This window comes from Sylvia atricapilla, chromosome 1 (genome assembly GCF_009819655.1).
Source record: "Sylvia atricapilla isolate bSylAtr1 chromosome 1, bSylAtr1.pri, whole genome shotgun sequence".
Lineage (NCBI taxonomy): Eukaryota > Metazoa > Chordata > Aves > Passeriformes > Sylviidae > Sylvia > Sylvia atricapilla.
In genome coordinates, this window is record NC_089140.1 from 31,105,972 (window position 1) to 31,124,446 (window position 18,475).

Here is an 18,475-nt window from a genome sequence, read left to right on the forward strand (position 1 = left end):
AATTTCCAGGATCTTGTCTTCCATCCAAAATCCCTAAGAATCCCTACTTTTCCTAATGTGCAGGTGGATAGGTGATACCATCTTATGATGGCTCTCATAGTCCCACGCTGTCAGGGTCTCAAAGTCAAGAGCTACTGTTTTTTAATATCTAAGGATGCTTCTAAATGTTCTCTTTTATTCTCTGCACCTGTTGCTATGTGACTTCAAAAGAGGGTTTATTTATTTGAATTCTGGCACCTCAGATCTTTAGTTACAGACCAGACACTACTTGTCTAGGCACCATATAAATTAAGAGCAAAAACTCAATGCAGTATCTGGAGAATATTGCAGAATAATTTTTATACAACAAACAAGAGATGGGAATTTACAAGGAGGTAGTCTGAGAACAGTGGATATAGTGAAATGCAGTAACTATACTGTATAAAGCAGTGTAATGATTTTGGCATTTGAGGCATGGAAGTAAAGAAGAATTTTATAGGGATTTGGGAGAGAACAATGAAAATGGCTTAGTGAACTCTTTCTTGGAGTCATCAATTGAATGTAATAATTTGGGAGAAAGAAAGTAATAATATGAGCAGTAGCATAAAGTCATTTTCCAGACATAATTGACACAGAATAGCAGTTTGAAGGTGAATTGAGGATATTGTTAGTGAAGGAAAGAGGATATAAACAGCTTTGAAAATGAAGCCAAGAAATAGATATTTGAGGTACTACAGCATGAGGAGCTCATAGAGCAGCATCTAAATTAATGTGATGGGTTGCATGGTGGAATGCTGTTATATTGTGCAGCTACACACAAACAGGCAGTTTCAGAAAGTTGAAAACTCAGCGGCCAGAAAGTATATGCAATGTATCCACATATATCACTATTTTTTTTTAATTAGTTGGATTTGGAAGGCTGAAATTACCCATTTTACTTGCTTAACCACAGAATCAAGCAATTTGCTTACAGCAAGTTTGCTATAATGAAGAACCAGCCCCCATGTCTTTTCATAGTCCATAGAGTGCTTTTGCACACATTTTTCTCACTGCCACGTTGGAGACACACTTCAAAAGGAGAGGAGTTTAGGGGTAGTCAAATTGCAGAGAAGTTCTCACTGGTACTTTGCTCCCTATTATAAAGCCAAGAGATCTCATTTGGAATATGGAGGTTTGCAGGGAGTTTCTGGCATAAAATTTTGAAAATTGTAGTGCTTTTGTATGACAGCTTTTCTCTGTCCATCCTAAATTGAAACACATTTCTTACCCAGTGCAGGGCAAACATTCAAGGGGAGGAAATGAAATTTTATGAAACAATTATTTAGTTCAATACAAGATTCAGTGGGACTTTCCTCGTCCAGCCACCCCCAGTTTGCTTTTGCTTTATTTTCATTTTTTAGACACTCTCTTTCTTCCCATCCTAACCTTCATTGGATTTCACAATTTGAGATTTTTATCATAGTTTTAGGGGCTTTTTAATACATAAATACGTGGTGATCAGGTCTTGAATGTGTTGCATTCTAGGGAAAAAAAAAAGGACTTAGATAAGAAAATAAATTTTGTGTTGATATTCAATGACCATGGGCCTCTTGTTTCAGGCAGGGAAACCTTAGGCTTAGCTATGGAAAACCCTGGCTGAAAATCCCTGGCTAAAAAGCCAAAGATGAGTCACTAATTTTCAAAAAGTTACTAAAATAAACATGTGTTAAGATTCATATAATTGCATTTCCATTTGTAGAAGTAAAAAAAGATCCCACTGAACTAATTTTTTAATAGTAGTGTAGGAGGAATTTTAAAAATCCCTCCATGCAATTTTTGGCTCATAATTTGTACAGAGATTTAATAAAATTTTAAATGGTCAAGGAGCAGTATTTCTTCCTTGAAGGAAGCAGGATTTTAGGTCATGTAGTAAATGCAAGTTACAAAGTAGTTGCTTTTTCATTATTTTTTATTGCAAAATGCCCTATAGGGATTGACCAATTGTTGGTTTATATAGTCTTAGCTGACCCAGAAAAATCAGTAAGAATAATCCCAACAGCCTTTATGTCACCTTAAGGTTTGTTCAGAGAAAACATTTTTAAGACAGATGCAAAATATCAGAAGTTTTTAAAATGTCAAGTCAATTAGGAACATTTTCTGCTGGATAACAGTGGTTGTATGTATGTTTCCTGTTGTATTTTAGGTGTGTGGCTAAAAGGCAGTGTAGACTCAAACACTGAGCAGTTTTTATTGCGCATGGTTGTTGGAATAGATTTTCAAATTGTGAAAAATGCAGTCTCAAAACCATGTTAGCAAAGCTGAAAACATTTTTATCTGGAAAACCTAATCCTCTTTATCAGAATTAGCAGTTCACTGGTTGTGTATATTTGGTATGTAATTGGGTCTCTACATGGGGAACAATGCTTTGATTCATTCCTTTATTCACTCAGACAAGCTTTCTTCATTTTTAGTCAGACATAGGAACTATACTTGGTATTAGTCACTAATGTACAGTATATTTTGAGATGCAATGCAGTTAAAACTTGTTTTCTGGTTACAGAAACTAATCTCTGAAGTGAAAATTCAAGTGGATAACCAGATCCAAGGTCTTCATTTCAATATCACTGCAATCTGTCCTGATGGAAGTAAAAAAACTGGCATGGAAGGATGTAAAAATGTGGGATATAATAAAGAAGTATGTTTATAGTACTCATTCTTCAAGGAACTGGAATACTTATTTTTCTGTTTGGTTGAGTTTCAATGGTGTGAAATCTTCTAGGGATTTACTTAAACTGAAAATGGATTTATGTGATTAATGATCACAGGCTCTCTATTATTCTGTGGGTTTATTTTTCCTGAATCTTATTTTAATTCTCACTAATCCCTTGGAACTAAGGCTCAAAGCTTTTCCTGAAAGCTAACGTCCATTAAAACTTTCCTTCTTTGTTCTCCACTGGGCACAACCACCACATCCATTGTGATGAAATCTGTATGTAAAGAGGTTGAAAGATAATCACACAGTGGAAAAAATCACAGGAATTTGTGCTCCTTGGGTCTATACTAGATGTCATCTTTCTCTCTTTTTGCTTTAGTAGGCTTTCTGCACAATCAGGGTTGTTACTGTTAATAAACAAAATCAGTTTTTTTAGAAATCAAATTAATAAAATAATTTATTCCCATTTGAATTGGTCCCACCTACTGAATGAAACAGAGCATCATGCACCATGACAGTGCAGGGGAAGATGTCTGGCTGATGTAAAGAACATGGTTTTCTTCCCAGAAAAACTTCCCTGTGCCTTGATATATTTATTTAGTTGCTTGGACTGCTGGAGTAATTCTTTTCGCTTGCCAGGAAGAGGTCTGTGTTTCTAGAGAGCAGGGTCAAGGAGTTCTTTCCTGCTTGACATGTACATGTGTCTCAGCTAGTGTGAGAAATAGCTTGTGTCTGTGTGTAGAAATAGCAAAACAAATTAAATGTGTGAATTGTAAATTTGAATTTATTTTATGGTCCTCTAAATTTTGTCTGCATGCTGCTGATTGTAACTTCTACAGTTTATGGGAGATTTGCTGTTTTTACTCTTAACTCATCTTTTCTCCACTGTTGTTCCCTGGGCATGTCATAAGAAACAGGACTGGAATTTGTTCTGTTTAATGAAAAGAAAAATATTTATATCTGTTTCTTTTTAATAAAAGGCCAAGCCAGTTGATTGTAACAGATTGCATGTGGTCCTAAACCTCTGTGGCTGTTGAAAATGAGCCATCCTTAAGAGATTAATTTATTTTAACTATAAATCCTTCTTTCAGTATTTGTTTACAGACAAAATGCTTTTCCCTAATTCTCACATTCCTTTCATTGTCTAATCCTTCTTCCTTCCTTTTCTTACCAAAACACAAAAGTGGATTAAATTCTGGAAGAATCTTGTGGCCTCTTCAGGGTGCAAAACTAACTTTGGCTATTAGCAAGTGTCATGGTGTTGTAATTATTTACTCACCACAGGTTTAATCTATCTGCTGCTGTGTCCGGAATCGAATTTCACGACTCATATGCACGACATGATTTTCCCTTCCCTCCCATTTCTGTCATTCTTCCAGTACTGTTTTGTACATGAAGATGATATTTTCTGGCAGGGCTCTGAAACAAAAGCACATTCCCTAGCTGCAGCCTGTCCTCCCAGCATGATAGGCACCTGCTGTATGAATCAGTTTCTCTGTAGCCACACTTCTGCCCTGCAACCCAAGGGGAGAAGCCTCAATGCATGAAGAGTGTGGGCTACTGAGGGGTTATGTGTGTAGTGGCACATTTGAGAAATGAGAAGAAGAAAAGCAAAGGGTGAGACAAAGCCTGTGTGCCCCCTCAATAAGACATTAAGTGCATGTTTCTGCACAGCATTCTTCTCCTGTTGTCCATGTAGGCAGCCGCAGCCTCACTCGCCACAAAGCCACCATTGTCCCCAGGGGCTGGGTTGTTCTCGTGTGGGGGCGCAGCAGGAGGGAGAGACAGTGAGGAGAGATGAATGGCCTTAGTATTTGGGATAGTTTCAACCTCATATGTAATCAGTTTCTCGGGGTTTCTCCTTTTTATTTGGAAATCTTTATTTCTTGGTAGTAAAGATTAAAGGTGCTTGCTCCTCTTGCATTCCTTTCTCACTTTTTCTTTTTGGTTACATTTTCTTTGTGGAGATGAGAAAGAGTTGTTTTATATTAGGAAGCTGAAAAAATTGAAAACCTTAGAGAGAATACCCTGTCAGAGGGCACTGGTCAAAAAAATAAAGAAAAAAATTGTAAAATACAAGATCGATATCTAGTGTGTCACATATATCAGAGCTGTACAAAGCTTTTAGGGGTGACTGATGGAAACTCTGGCAATCACCTAACAACCAAAATGATCCTTACTCCTGTGCCAGGACTACAAAAAGCTGTGGGAGCAGCTGCTGTAATGGACACTGCTGGGATGAGGACCTGGAGGATAGTGGTGATGATGGCCATGACATGGCCTGGAGCTAGGCGCTGGGTCCACAGAATTGGGAAAAGTAACTGCTAATATGTGGGCCATTTCTGTATTTTAGTAGATGTAGCCAGGGCCATCCAAAAACCTCTGTGGTTTCTTATGTGCATGACCAATTCTACAGCAGGACATTCATTATAGATTCTTTTTATGAAGACTTCTCTGCTTCTGTTTTTGTATTGTCTTGCTCAATCTAGTCCCAATTCTTACCTGAGTATTCCTGTTCTATAACAGAATATGCAGAATAACAGAATTCCTGTTCTATAATAGAATATATATAACATTAAATGAAAGCAGAAGGATGGTGATGATATTTCTATTTCCATTTAATTTGTATTAAACTTGTCTTTTGCAACTATGCTTTCTTAACTTGAAAAATTGACTGTCAATGCTCTGTTGTTAGGATTTTACCTGTATTTGTGATGCCTATCATTACAAAGATATCATGCTTGACAAGTGACTGCTGTGTATTATTTTGCTCTTATCAGCTAGTACACATTCATAAACAATGTAACATTCTGCTTTATTTATGTGTTGAAAATTTTCAGCACATGTAAGCAAGAAAATAATAATAATAATGTTAAAGCCATCTTTATTTCTTCTTAGGTACTTTTCAATGTGTCAGTTACAATGAAAGGATGTCATACAACTGGAGGAAGAAAATATGCCATACTTAAGCCTATTGGTTTCAATGAAACTGCCATTGTCAATGTGCAGCAAAGCTGTGCCTGCCAATATGGAGACAGCACAGGGCTCAAAAGAGTGTGGGCTGATGAAACAACTTCTGACAGCAAACAGTCCCAGTGCAGTGACAGTAACTGTAGCTCCGACAGAGACACACTTCCCTCAGAGCAGTGCAGGCAACACCAGGACCAACCCATCTGCAGTGGTCAAGGAAATTGCATAGATGGAAAATGTTTCTGCTACAAAAACAAGCTAGGCAAGGTGTATGGCAAGTACTGTGAAATGGATGATTTTTCCTGCCCGTATCACCAGGGAAACTTATGTTCTGGTAAGTTGCAGCATGTCAGCAATATGTCTGTATTTTCTTGGTTGGTTTTGTTTTCTGAGGCTACTGTACATGATGCAGCTGAAAATAATGATATAAGGCTGTCAAGAACAAGAATTGATTGCGCAGAATTAGTGTAGGAAATGTTCTGAACATCCTGTTAGAAATTCACACTCCTTGGCTCTTTTCACCACAGACATGCACACTGTCTTCCAAGTTTCACTACCATTTTCTAGGGGACACATTGATATTTTTCCCAGTTTTAGCTATTTTAGTATTTAAATCTCAACATTCTTTATAAGTAATGATATTGATTTCTCAAACAAAAAGTAACATTATTACAGAAAGCTAGTTGATACACTTCAGTCTGATGGAAATATGAGATACTGAGAGATTAGGAAGGGATCATAGCTTCCAGGTGAGGTTCTGATTTCCTACCACCCTAAATCAGTCCTGTGAGAGATACAGTGGCACTTGATTTCAAATACTGGTATAAACACAAACACTGTAGGGAATGCCTGCTTCCAAAAGGAGACACTAAGTGAAACAAAGTTGTTAGAAATTCTTTTTTTTTTTTTTTTTCTAGTCCACTTCATGTTAGGGAAGAAGAAAAAAAAAGAAAAAAAGGAAAAGGAAAAAAAAGGAAAAGGAAATTGAAATGGAAATGGAAAACGAAAAGGAAGGAAAGAATCTGGCCTATGCACATGAACTTTATATTTCTTCTTCCACTGAATATTGCTGTTTATTTGAATGGAATGTTTTCTTGCTAAAGAGAAGTTTGTTTAGTTTGCCTGAAGACTATTTTCCTGGTCATTGTGCAATTCCTAATCTCCATTGTTTTGATCCAAAGCAAAAGAGAAAAACTTTAGTAGAAGGATTTAGGGTCACATCATAGTAGCAACTTTTGCTCAGTTTAACAATGAACACCAGCCTTCAGTATTGATCAGGCCAGTAACTTCAGTCCAAGTTGTTAACTTAAAAACTAATTAGAAAGTCCAGGTCTGAATTTGCTCTGTTTAAGCAAAAGCACAAGCAGTACAAATGTATCCATCTAAAATTTATTTTCTATGTTTTCATGGAAGCATATGACTCCAGACTCTCTGTGTTGTAGGTAATGGTGAATGTGAAGGTGGTAAATGCAAATGCTTTGCTGGCTGGGAAGGTGATCGTTGCGAGTGCTCATCACAATCAGCAAAGCACTGCCTGAATTCAAAGGGCCAAATTTGCAGTGGAAGAGGAAAATGTGTATGTGGAAAGTGTGAGTGCACAGATCCAAGAAGCTTTGGCCGTTTCTGTGAATATTGCCCTACTTGTAACAAAGCCTGTGAAGAAAACTGGTATGTTTCTTGTGCTAGACTTGATTTTTCAATCCCTAGTGTTGAGCATGAAGAATGAAACATGAAGAAATATTTTTGCTTGGCTAGATGTTATATTTCTTAGCTATTTAGGCTGTAGGAAATTGGTACAATTCATACTTGATACTTCTCTGTGTAGTTGGATTCACACTGACAATTAAGAGAACTGCATGTCAACATCTATTTTAACCATTCTTCCTATGAGATCTCCTGGGTAGAAAATAAAGCCATTAATTTGTATTTTTAAAAATGGAAAATAGATCCTAGTTTTGAATGCCATCAAGTCCAGTAATATTCTCCACTTTTTTTTTTTTTTTTTTTTTTTTTTTTTTTTTTTTTTTTTTTTTTTTTTTTTGCATCTTAGCTGAAAGAAGTGTGGAACTAGTGCCTTGTCACTGTCAGTGATCAGCAGAGCAGAGCTGGTCTTACCTAGAGAACAACCTTCTTCATTGCTCAGTTTTAAAACACCTAGTCTTTGCCATGCTACTGTTAAAGCATGGCATTTTTCCTTACTCATGTAAAGGAAGGGGCAGTGTGGAAGTTAAAATGTGCAAGCCCAGGAGGAGAGAAGCTAGTCCAGGCTCTCAGTGGTGCTCTGTGTGGTCCTGACGTAGAGAGCAAATGCAGCCCTTTTCTTGGGTGTGACTCTTCTGCGCCCTCTCATCACATGTGTGATGTTCTGGATCTCACTGTGGTGCAGAGGGTGAAAGATCAGCCTTTCATTGGAAAGGTCATTGTGCTCAAAACAGAACCATTGTTTGTTTGCATTTATTTCAGTTATAGGTCATCTGGTGAAAATGCTGCAGAGCTTGGCCACATCTGGAAAGGTTGCTGCTAAGATTTCACTCGATAAAATGCAGTTAATCTTTCTGGCTTACACTAGTTCAAAGTCACTGTGAAATGTGTGCCTTTAATAAATTCAGAAGATGGTATATCTTCATCAAAAAATCAGATTAGGGCTCTTTTGGGGATCTCTTGTCATGTCTGTCTCCTTCAGGGCTATAAAGTGAAGATGGTATGACTGAGAGCATTGCCTCCCACTTGGAGCTCTCTCTCTTAACAGCCCAGCACTGCAGACTTACTTGGCTTTGTCTTAACATAGCCTCCAAAAATTATTGACAAAGCTGTGTTTCCTCTACCTCTACCCTTCAGTTCCAGCGTGCACCCAAATGAGATTGATAGGTAAGGGAAGACTAGAAAGGAACTGGAGGCTGAAAGCTGAAGAAAGCTGGACCTCAGCTGCATTCTGTGACAAACGCACAAAAGGCAGAGCAGGGTTTGGATGAAGGTGGCTCGAAGCCAAAGACATGTTTTAGTTTGCAGCTTCTGACTAGTTGGTTCTGAGAAGCATCAGAGGGATAAAATGTTGAGAGAGGTATCGCATTTCAGAAAAAAAAATAAATGTTGCAATGTTTTTACTAACAGGAAAGCATTATGTGCAAGCAATACGTCAGCCTGTTGATACAATCTCTTAAAGGGGAGTGCAAAGAAAGACATAGGGTTTTAATTATACATTTTATTTTACAGGAACTGTGTTCAGTGCTATCATTCTAACAATGCATCTCATGTAATACTTGACCAATGCACAACCTCATGCACTTACCTACTGCATTATATTGACAATACTTCAGGTAAGTGGCATTTTCTAGGTAATTTTAATAAGAGATTAAAATCTGTTGTGATTAGTAATAGAATTTGCCAATGTTAGAATGTCTTTCAGAAGCATATCACATTATTACAATAACAAAGAAAGAAAGCAGGAAAAAGAAAAATCATTCATAGCTTTAGGGAAAGTAAAAGATAAATAATAACAGGAAATAAGATTGTCAAGCATTGCTAAGGTCAGTTTTCCCAGCTCCATAAGAATCATGTCTAATAATGATGAATCCTGCCTGAGCAATGCTTAAAGAAATATTTATAAAAATTTGTTATGGCATCTGTATGTTTTATTACTTTGAGCATGCTTATATTATTTGACATTACCAGAAACAAAAACGAAAGAAGTAGAATGCTTACCTCGAGTTCAGTGATGTTTAAAAGTTCTTTTCAAGTATAAAAAACTGCAGTTATGAGGGCTGTGGAAGCATAAAGCCTTTTTTTAATAAAATCTCATAAATTTTAATCACTCCATGCAGCAATTAAAATTCAGGTAAATGGTTACCTTTTGTCACTTAACATTTATATAAATCTTTTTGTACTACAGTTCATAAATGAGGAAACTAATTGTAAATACTTTTTCATAACTTTAATATTAAGGCAAGCTTACTGTGTTAGTCCAAGAGTGTGGAGAGCACTGGACAAAGATTCAATAAAACACGTTTTCTTTCAAATTTTACCAGTGATCTTCACTGCCATTTTGTGAAGATTAGATTATCTCTGCCCCAAACATCTCTAATATTTCATCCTCTCTACTTCAGCTATAAATTCACTTATTTGCAGAGGATTTGTGGTTGGCAATACAATGAAGCCCGAGTCTTAGTTCCGTAGATTAAAAGAATAAGAGTTTCACTGTTTTCTACAATGGATCTTGATCTGAATTGCCTTTCTTGATAAGCCCAACTTTAAAAGCTCTCATATGGCAACTTTTCCTCTTAATTTCCCTCAATTTATTTTCCCTTAATTTTTATCAGGCTTGTATTACATTTATGCAACATTGCTAAGCAGTGGTGGGTATGCCTGTGTTAGAGGGATGTGCCTGTTCCATACATTAGGTGTATCCTCATGTTTTCCTTTCATTGCAGATTGTTTCTCTGGACGAAACTACTTTAGAGTCTTTTCCATAATCGTTATAGTTACCTTTCTGATCGGGTTGCTTGTTGTCCTTATCATCAGGCAGATAATTCTTCAGGGGAGTAGCAATAAAGTTAAATCTTCATCTGATTACAGAGTATCTACAACTAAGAAGGTAATTGATTTCAGAGCCATCATCTTCAGTAATCTTTTTCTTGCATATAAAAGTTAGCTAATTGCTGATAAAAATTGTATCTTCTCCTTCAAGGATAAGATGTTTTTGCCTACAGTTTGTACAAGAACAGTAACATACAGACGTGACAAACCAGAGGAAATCAATATCGACATCAGCAAGTTGCGATTAAACGAAACATTCAAGTGTGAATTCTGAAGACTGCAAATGTCTCGTTCCATCATGCTTGGTTTTTTAAAAATTACCTTTTGTACTCTGCGGGAGTCTTGTCTGTTGCCATATGGTCTTTTGTTGTGCATTTTGTTGAGTACTGTAACAAAGTGACTTGTAAACATATTCACATTATGTGATTATGTTTGGAACTATAGCTGCTGTATTTTTTAAATTTTTTTTTGAAAGAGAAATGTGCGTTACTACTGTTCAGAAACATTGGTGTTGATGTAGCACTTTAACATATTCTAATTTATTTAGTTATGGCCTAGAATGTAGATACAAACTGGTCTGACAAAGCACTGATCTCACTCTACATGTAGCTAGTACTGATGTGCTCTGTGGGAATGGACAAAAGGTGTGACCGAAGTATTAACATTGCTGTATATTATAGCAATAGATGAAACTATTAAAATGCTCTTAAACAGAGTAAATGGTACCTTTATAGGTCTCTCAGTTGACAGATCCCACTGATTTGTCTGCTTATGCCTCTTATCTTTTCCTCATAAAAAAGATGGGATTAGATGAGTGTTCAGTTCCTGGTACGAGTGTATATTGTGTGTGTATACACACACATATGCATGCACACACAGGTAAATTATATATATATACATATAGGGGTTTTGTATGGATGATGTCACTTAAGGATAATTTATATCTGATAAAGAGTAATTTCTAGCTTTTTTACTTGTTTAAATATAACCCACCCACCCCACCCATTTTATACAAAATTTAAGATGTTTGGAAACTGAGTAGAGACAGAAAATGAGAGTTTCTCTATCCAACAGCATAGTATACATGATAATCACTGCCAGCAGACTATGCCTTTAGAGTCAGCAGCATCAGTTCCATTGCAAATAGATAAATTACACCAGAGCTGTGTTTGGTTTGCTAGCTACATGTCAGTGTTTTGCCAAACAAGGACTTGGATCTTTTTGTATGATGTCAGGCATAAGTCTGATTTTACATGTGCTCTTTTTCTCTGTGTAAATTAGTTGATGAGATTAGGTTTTCTAAGTTTTTTTGTAACCACTTCAGTTTTTTGTGACTGTGCATTGAGAAATGTGTACAATGTGTGATGGAGAAAAGAATCTGCAATTTAGGAGAAAGTGAGGGAAATGGGAGACTTTTTCTCAAGAAAATACATTAATTGACTTTATAATTTTGGATCAGATTCTGCCTTCAGAAATCAAGCAAAACTCTTCCAAACATGGTGGGACCAATATAAGCTTATCTGAGAGCAGAATGTAAGCGACAAAGTCAAGCAGAAGCATCTTTTTTTTGTCCCTGAAACCTGCTAGAGTGGTAGAAGATGTGTTATTGTTATATGCTCATTGGAAGCATCATATATGCTGCTGAAACGCTATGAAAATCAGATCAACTTCTAATGCACTAAAACGTTGCTGGCAAAAAGAAAAATCATCTCAGAAGACAGTGTATCATTCTAACAACATTTATTATAATACCAAATATTGTCACTATTCATCATAGATAAGAGTTACAGAAACAAAGCAGGACTTCCTTATGTGCAGTCTTTAGAAATTACTTGTATTTCCTATTCTGTATTTCTTCTGTAAATTCCCACTGAAACCTGAGGAGTATGAGGATTGAAAGGAAAGCAGGATGTGGAAAAATGATGAGTGTTTTATGAGCGTTAAGTTTCTTGGGTAATGGTTCAAGGAAGATTGAAAAAAATAATATAGACAATGGGCCTTTCATTAGTCATAAAAGCTCTAGACCTTAGGGATGGTCTTTAAAAAAAAAAAAAAACCTGTAAATTGGACTATTAAATGCTTTTAAAACAGTCTCCAAATAGATCCTGAGCTTTCTACCACACAGGTAAAAGTGTCTCTCTTTACAAAAAACATGTTTCTTTACACTAACCCTGACTTTAGAGATAGGTTAATTGTAGAACCTTAATTATAGATTAATTCTGTAATCTATCAAGTACACCTTAAACTCTCATTTTCTTTGAAAGTGTATAGGGCTGTTATCCTCCTGTGTAAATCAAAAGATTCCGAACAATTGGTTTTGGTGGGATAAAGGTAAGAGATTGATAAAGGTTGACCTGCTGTTACCCTTGTCACAATTCGTGGCTGTTTGTGAGTGGGAGACAATCTCTGGTTGTCTATTTCACTTAAACAAAAAAAAAATCTTAGTGGAGTATATCTAAGTATATAAAAAAGAGGCCAATTATGTTCTTTAAACAGTGTGATAAACTCTTAAAAAATATTCCTCAGAATATGTTTTCACTCTATAATGGCTTTTAAAGCATGTACTAAAGCTTTTACTGAACTGATAACTACCTTTTTTTAGTAGAAATTACTTTTCACTGTTAGAGGGAGTTCAGTTTTGTGGGTAGGGGATAATGGAACTGGGTTCTTGGTGGAAGAAAGACTTGAGCTGTAATACTCGTCTTCCAGACACATCACGCTGCTACTGCTTTTCTTCTGTAGCACTTGGCATTGGAGTGCTGCCTGTGAAGGGGCACGGCCAGTATTTCCTTATCAGACACCTGCCTGAATGTTTAAAATACTCTGGTCAAATAGAGCAGGCTCACAGGACAAATTGCACTGTAAGCTGCTTGCTGTCCTGAAATTAAAAAAGACATATAAAAAATTTTAAAAAGAAAAAAAAAGATGCTTCTTCTTCTTCTTTTTTTTTTTTTTTTTTTTTTTTTTTTAATCTCCCTCATGGTTTTGCTGTATTGTGGAAGAGGCTGGTGAAAGAGAATAAGCTGCTGCTAATGTGACAGGTCAAGGCTTTTAGAAGGCCCATGGGGAGCTTATACAGAGCAGGATTCTTGGGAGGAGGCTTTGTTTCTAGGGATGGAATCTATCCATGAGAAACTCTGGCTTTGCTTGGTACTTGTTTCCCTCTGCCTTTGACCATGTTTTTCAGAAGAGCTGCTGCAGGAGATGAATAGCTAAACAAAAGCCTCACTATTTAGGGAGCTGTGTTCTCTCAGCACATGACCTTAAATGAGAAAGCAGCCTTTAATTCACAAGGAATTTCTTCAGTGATTGCAGAAGGACTGTGCTTCCTATAGTGCTTAATATGGGAGATATTAAAGGCGAATTAGTTCATATTAGTTTTCAATGTATTGTGCGTCAAAGATGCTCATAAAAATAGGGGAAAAATAACTAACTTCAGAATGGAATGTTCCAAAGTTCTCAAATAACACTTCTTATACTGGGTTCCTTCAAAAAAAAATTAGAGAGAAGTCAAATAATCCTACTGCATGCTTATATCCGAAAATATACCAGCAGATACTGCTGTGTCTCATTGGTTTGGGGGATTGTTTTTAGATTTGATCCCACAAATGGAGCATGTGCATGACTTTTCACATCATATTTTTTTTACTGTTAAAATCCATATGTATAGTTTTCAAATTCTAGTCCCTCTTTTTAGCCTTTGACTCATTATTTGCCTGACACTTCAAAAATTGCATGTTAATGTAATTAAAAAGTATGTATTTTACTTCAGATTTTTTTGAGTACTATAAAATGAAGAAATGCTATGAAATAGTTACTTCCAAACATCATGACTACACTAATAAGATTGCTGCAGAAGTGTGTGGGAAAATAGCTGTTTCTTCCAGAAAATGTGCATATGGTATGCAAGGAATTTTCATTATGCCCAGCTGAAATTCCCTTACATTTGCAAGGACGTTAAAAATGAACCTTAAAAAGGAAGGATGTTCGTATGGGCATAGTTTACATTTTAACTATTATTTACAATTGGATTTATTTTTTCCTCTCTATGATGTCATGAAAACCTGCTATGTAAAGCATTCTTCAGACTGCAGTGGAAAAATATTATTTTCCCAGTCTGATCATATATGATACTCATTTCCTGCTTAGTGTGCATGTTTTGCAAACCATAGGAGTAAATGTGTGAAATAGCTTCAAGCAACCCTCCATCCTAAAATAGACATAGAGTCTGGTGTTGCCCAGGGCAGACACAAGCCAGGGCACGGCTGCCTGTGTGGAAACTTCAAGAGGGACAGTGCTGGGGCTCCCCACAGCATCCCTGCAGAAATGGTGCTCTGTGATCTTGCTTTGCCTTTTGTCAGGGCGGGAAACCTCTTCAAACTAGGCTGACTTGGCAGCACTGGTGTCCTAGGTTTGCATTGCAGGCACTTGGCCCCACACTGGGACTGCACGATGTGCAGTCTGAACCCTAATGCTGCGGGCTTTTTGCATCTTTACTCATCAAAAGTGCCTGCACACAACCCAGCGAGGGACAGCCTGTAAACGTGGGTGCTGCAGACCTCCATTAAATCTCCTGGGGAGCGTTTGGGCACCGGTTCATTGACTTCCCACCAGCCCTGGGATCTCCACCAGCCAGCCCTAAGGAATGTAAGCAGTGGCTGTGAAGGGCACTTCTCACAGAGGCATTTGTGCTGAGTCAGTGCTGACTCCTACTCTGCCACGACTGCCTGCGAATGGCGCGTGGTGACAATGTCCTGAATACCATTTTGCATCAGAGGGGAAAGCAGAAATGAAGCAGTACTTAACAAAAACACTAATTTTTAATTCTGATCTTGAGATTTCTCTGATACACAGGTTGGCTCTTAAAGAAAATTGAAATTCATGAAGGGGGTGGGGGGAAAGGTTAAAATTAACCAGTGGGAATGCATCTTTATAGGAAGCCAAATGAGTGGTGTTTCACTGAGAGCAAGCTAGCTCAGAATGGTTGGCCTGTCTTGGAAGGGGGCAAGGGGGAAAGAAAACCCCTAAAATTTCTAGATTCTTAAGCTTTAGAAATGCTGTTTGAATTTCCTTTTCTGAACCTGCTTTAAAAAAAGGTACCTATTAAAAAAATTAAAATATCTGATATTTGTTAAAATAATGACTTCTGTCCAAATTCTATAATTTCATCCTGATACCTATATAGTATTTGGGCTGTTTCAGTTATATTTTGAAGGGAGATGAAAAATGACAGCTTTTTGCAGAGGCATTCATGTTGGATGAACTCACTGTTCTGAAGCTTCACTCTCACTACTTCTTCAAAAACAATGCTACTTTAAAGTGTCTTATTTAGTGATTGTGTGACAGCTATTAATAATACTACAGTTTTAAACTTTCTATTTAACATATACTACCTTTTGTAAAAAAGAAACATAGATAAATAATGTGTCTCTAGATTTTATGCATAGAGAATGTTAGTTAGGGAAGAGGTTTTAAATTTGATAACTTCTTACTGCTCATTTGACATTTTAAATGATACTTTTAAATCACTACTTTTGTTCATCTGGAAATATACTGAATATTTTATTATTTAAAATAGTATACTTTTATAGCTGTTTTATTAATTTCAGTTGACTACTAACTTCTATTGTAATATTTATTAATGAGTTACACTGTAGCATATTGAGATGTTTATTTTTCTATCAGAGCTGTAACAATTATGACATAGCATTATTTTAATGCAACATCATTGTACTTGCTCTAAAAAATAAAATCAATATCTAATCCATATGGATTTTTTTTCATATTTTTAATATTAAATATGTCTGTGACAAGTAAGAGATGTCCACCTCCTTTTAAAAGTTTAAAGCACATTTACTGAGGTGCACCGATACCTACAAAGGGAAGACTATGGTTGTGGTTATTTTAAGATTGAACACTACTCTGTCCAGGTAATATATTGTTCATTGGATGTAGGCAAATGGGTAGATGCACATTCAGGATGAACTTCGACAGGACAAGAAGGAATAAAACACTATTTATCAGTTTGCAGGTGCAGCTGGTTTACATTGTCCAAGCCATCTGAAACCTGAATTCACCAGGAGGTGCTAGTACTTTGTAGAAGACAAGAAGATACCTCCTGTGTAAATACAGTCTCTAGATTGATAAGTGGTTGTGATAGTTTCTCTTCTCCCTTGCTCTGTTGAGTGGTAGAGGAGCTGGATTTCTGGGAATGGGTAAATCTCTGCAGATGCCTTGTCTATGCCACTCACTGCACACTTGGTCACTTTATGAGTACTGGTGAAAACATGTCACTGGTGAGGGTGAGGAAGGTGACACATTCTGTCCTTGTGCAGAATCAGTCACAGCATTTGCTTTGCACAGTGGCATGAAATTGCTCTTGAAAAGGACTTCAGACATGCTCTGTATAAGGACATTTAAAATTTACCATGATGCTTTGATAAGACACTGTGACATCTGCCAGACATCTCTGGTAAAAGTACCTGTCCATGCTGCCAAAATGATCCAGTTTTTGCTTTAGGAATGAAAGGGCTAGAATCAAGTGACAACTGATACATTCTCAATCATCATGTAACTTAGTGTCCAGGACTTAACAATAAAAGAGAAACACTAAAAAAAAGGTCAAAACTGGAAGAAAAGAAAATAAAAAATAAGTAAATATCACAGGGAAAATCTGTAAATCTTTTTTGTGTCTTTTATCAAAGCAAGGAACATTGTCTTAATATATGTGTATGAGACCATCTGAGAAATTTCCTTTCACAAATGCCGTAATCAACCTTCACTGACAACCAGAGCAGGCAGAAGCAACTAGTCCTATAAACAGAAATACACGTTTTCCTTGAAAGCTCTTTATTGAGAAAACATTCATGCTGTCATTACTCAGAGTAAACATAAACCTAGATCTGAATTTCTGGTGTAGAATTCAAGTGTATAACTTAAGCCAGAGCTACAGGCCTCCATTTTGCCATTTGGCAGTACTCATGCAGCTGAGGTTTTGTTAACACTTAAGTCTCCCATAGCCAGTGATCCTGGAACCAAGCAGTGTTGCATACCCTGTATGTTGTAAAATGATGGTAAGTGCTCTGTATAAAATCTTTCTTTCTCTCTTCTTGCCTATGTTCTGTAATCCAGTAACTAATTCATGCCTATAGACCTCTAAACATCCAGGTAACGTCAGGGATTTTGACACTGGCATTGTATTTAGCCAACTTTTACCCATATATACACAGTTGTCAGCCAGGGTAGAACAGGACTGAAATGTGTCTCTAACATAATACAACTGCTATTTTGTTGCAGATGCCATTGCCAAGGAAAAGGCTTGGTGCCCAGACTCTCCAAAGAAAAAAGAAACCTAAATCACAGCCTCTAAAGCCGGAGCAGGAAAGAGATCCTGATTTCAGCCACTTTTTTGACACCAGTCATGTAGGTGTATGCTGTTACAGAATTTCTCTGCCTGCATGATTCCTTTTGTAGTAACTGCAGAATTTAATCCAATATTCAGAGGGCATGGTATTAGGGAGAGTTGGTTTGAGTGAGTATCTGAATATGCCTGATGACAACCAGAAGACGATGATTAGAATTAAGAATAAAAACTTTGTTAACAGACTAGTTAACAATTTTGACTAGTGAAGAGTTAATCTGACAAGTAGGTGATTTCTTTTGCTTTCAGGTGTGCAACAAAGACAAGAACTTTGGAAATGCATTCCTGCTACTCTGGGTTTAAAACCAAGCAGTTTAATGTACTATATAAAGTAAATAAAAATCTAATTTTACAGAAACTCAGGTGGTCTGAAGCTGTGATTAGAACATAGGTGCTGTCAGTTCTTTTGGCTGCTCATCTTCTGCTTGGGAGTCTTTGAGGGGTCCGAGTTGGACTGTACAGAATTCATATTAAGTAGACATAGGTTGCCAGTCTGATTTATTAGTACTCAAGAGGCCCCAGCATTACCATCTGGTTCCTCATTCCAGGGAAACTGTGGTGGGTGGCAGAAAGCAGAGTTTTCCTTATTTTTTGCAAACCGTTCTATCTCCTCAGCACAGAGCATAGCATGGTCTCTGATTATTTTCTTGGCCTTGAACTGCATGATTCATGAAGGACAGTTACTGTTTAATAAAGATGATGTGTATGCAAGCAGATAAAACTAAATTATTAACCAGAAAAGCATAATAATGCCAAGTTATGTTACATATGCTTATTGAAATCAGTACATGTGCTATATTTCTTTCAGCTCTACAGTTTGCCAAGTCCCCCTTTTTGGGGCTCTAAGCCTCAGCCTAAGCCTTTTGTTTATGCCTGAGCAA

At 36.9% G+C, this 18,475-nt stretch overlaps 1 protein-coding gene across 3 annotated transcripts in view; it reads left to right on the forward strand.

The window, feature by feature from the left end:
* The window catches only part of ITGB8 (integrin subunit beta 8), a 48,779-nt gene extending 30,508 nt beyond the window's left edge, over nucleotides 1-18,271 (forward strand). The window contains exons 9-15 of one of the 3 annotated variants that reach the window (XM_066318487.1): nucleotides 2,519-2,653; nucleotides 5,570-5,975; nucleotides 7,084-7,309; nucleotides 8,855-8,958; nucleotides 10,069-10,232; nucleotides 17,471-17,596; nucleotides 17,844-18,271. In XM_066318487.1, coding sequence (XP_066174584.1) covers nucleotides 2,519-2,653; nucleotides 5,570-5,975; nucleotides 7,084-7,309; nucleotides 8,855-8,958; nucleotides 10,069-10,232; nucleotides 17,471-17,596; nucleotides 17,844-17,897 — 1,215 coding nt within the window. In that variant the 3' untranslated portion in view covers nucleotides 17,898-18,271. Of the gene's footprint in view, nucleotides 1-2,518; nucleotides 2,654-5,569; nucleotides 5,976-7,083; nucleotides 7,310-8,854; nucleotides 8,959-10,068; nucleotides 10,233-10,325; nucleotides 11,171-17,470; nucleotides 17,597-17,843 lie in introns of those variants that run through there. The other 2 variants (XM_066318491.1, XR_010743533.1) reach the window with 2 other exon arrangements.
* Nucleotides 18,272-18,475: the final 204 nt, after the last annotated feature.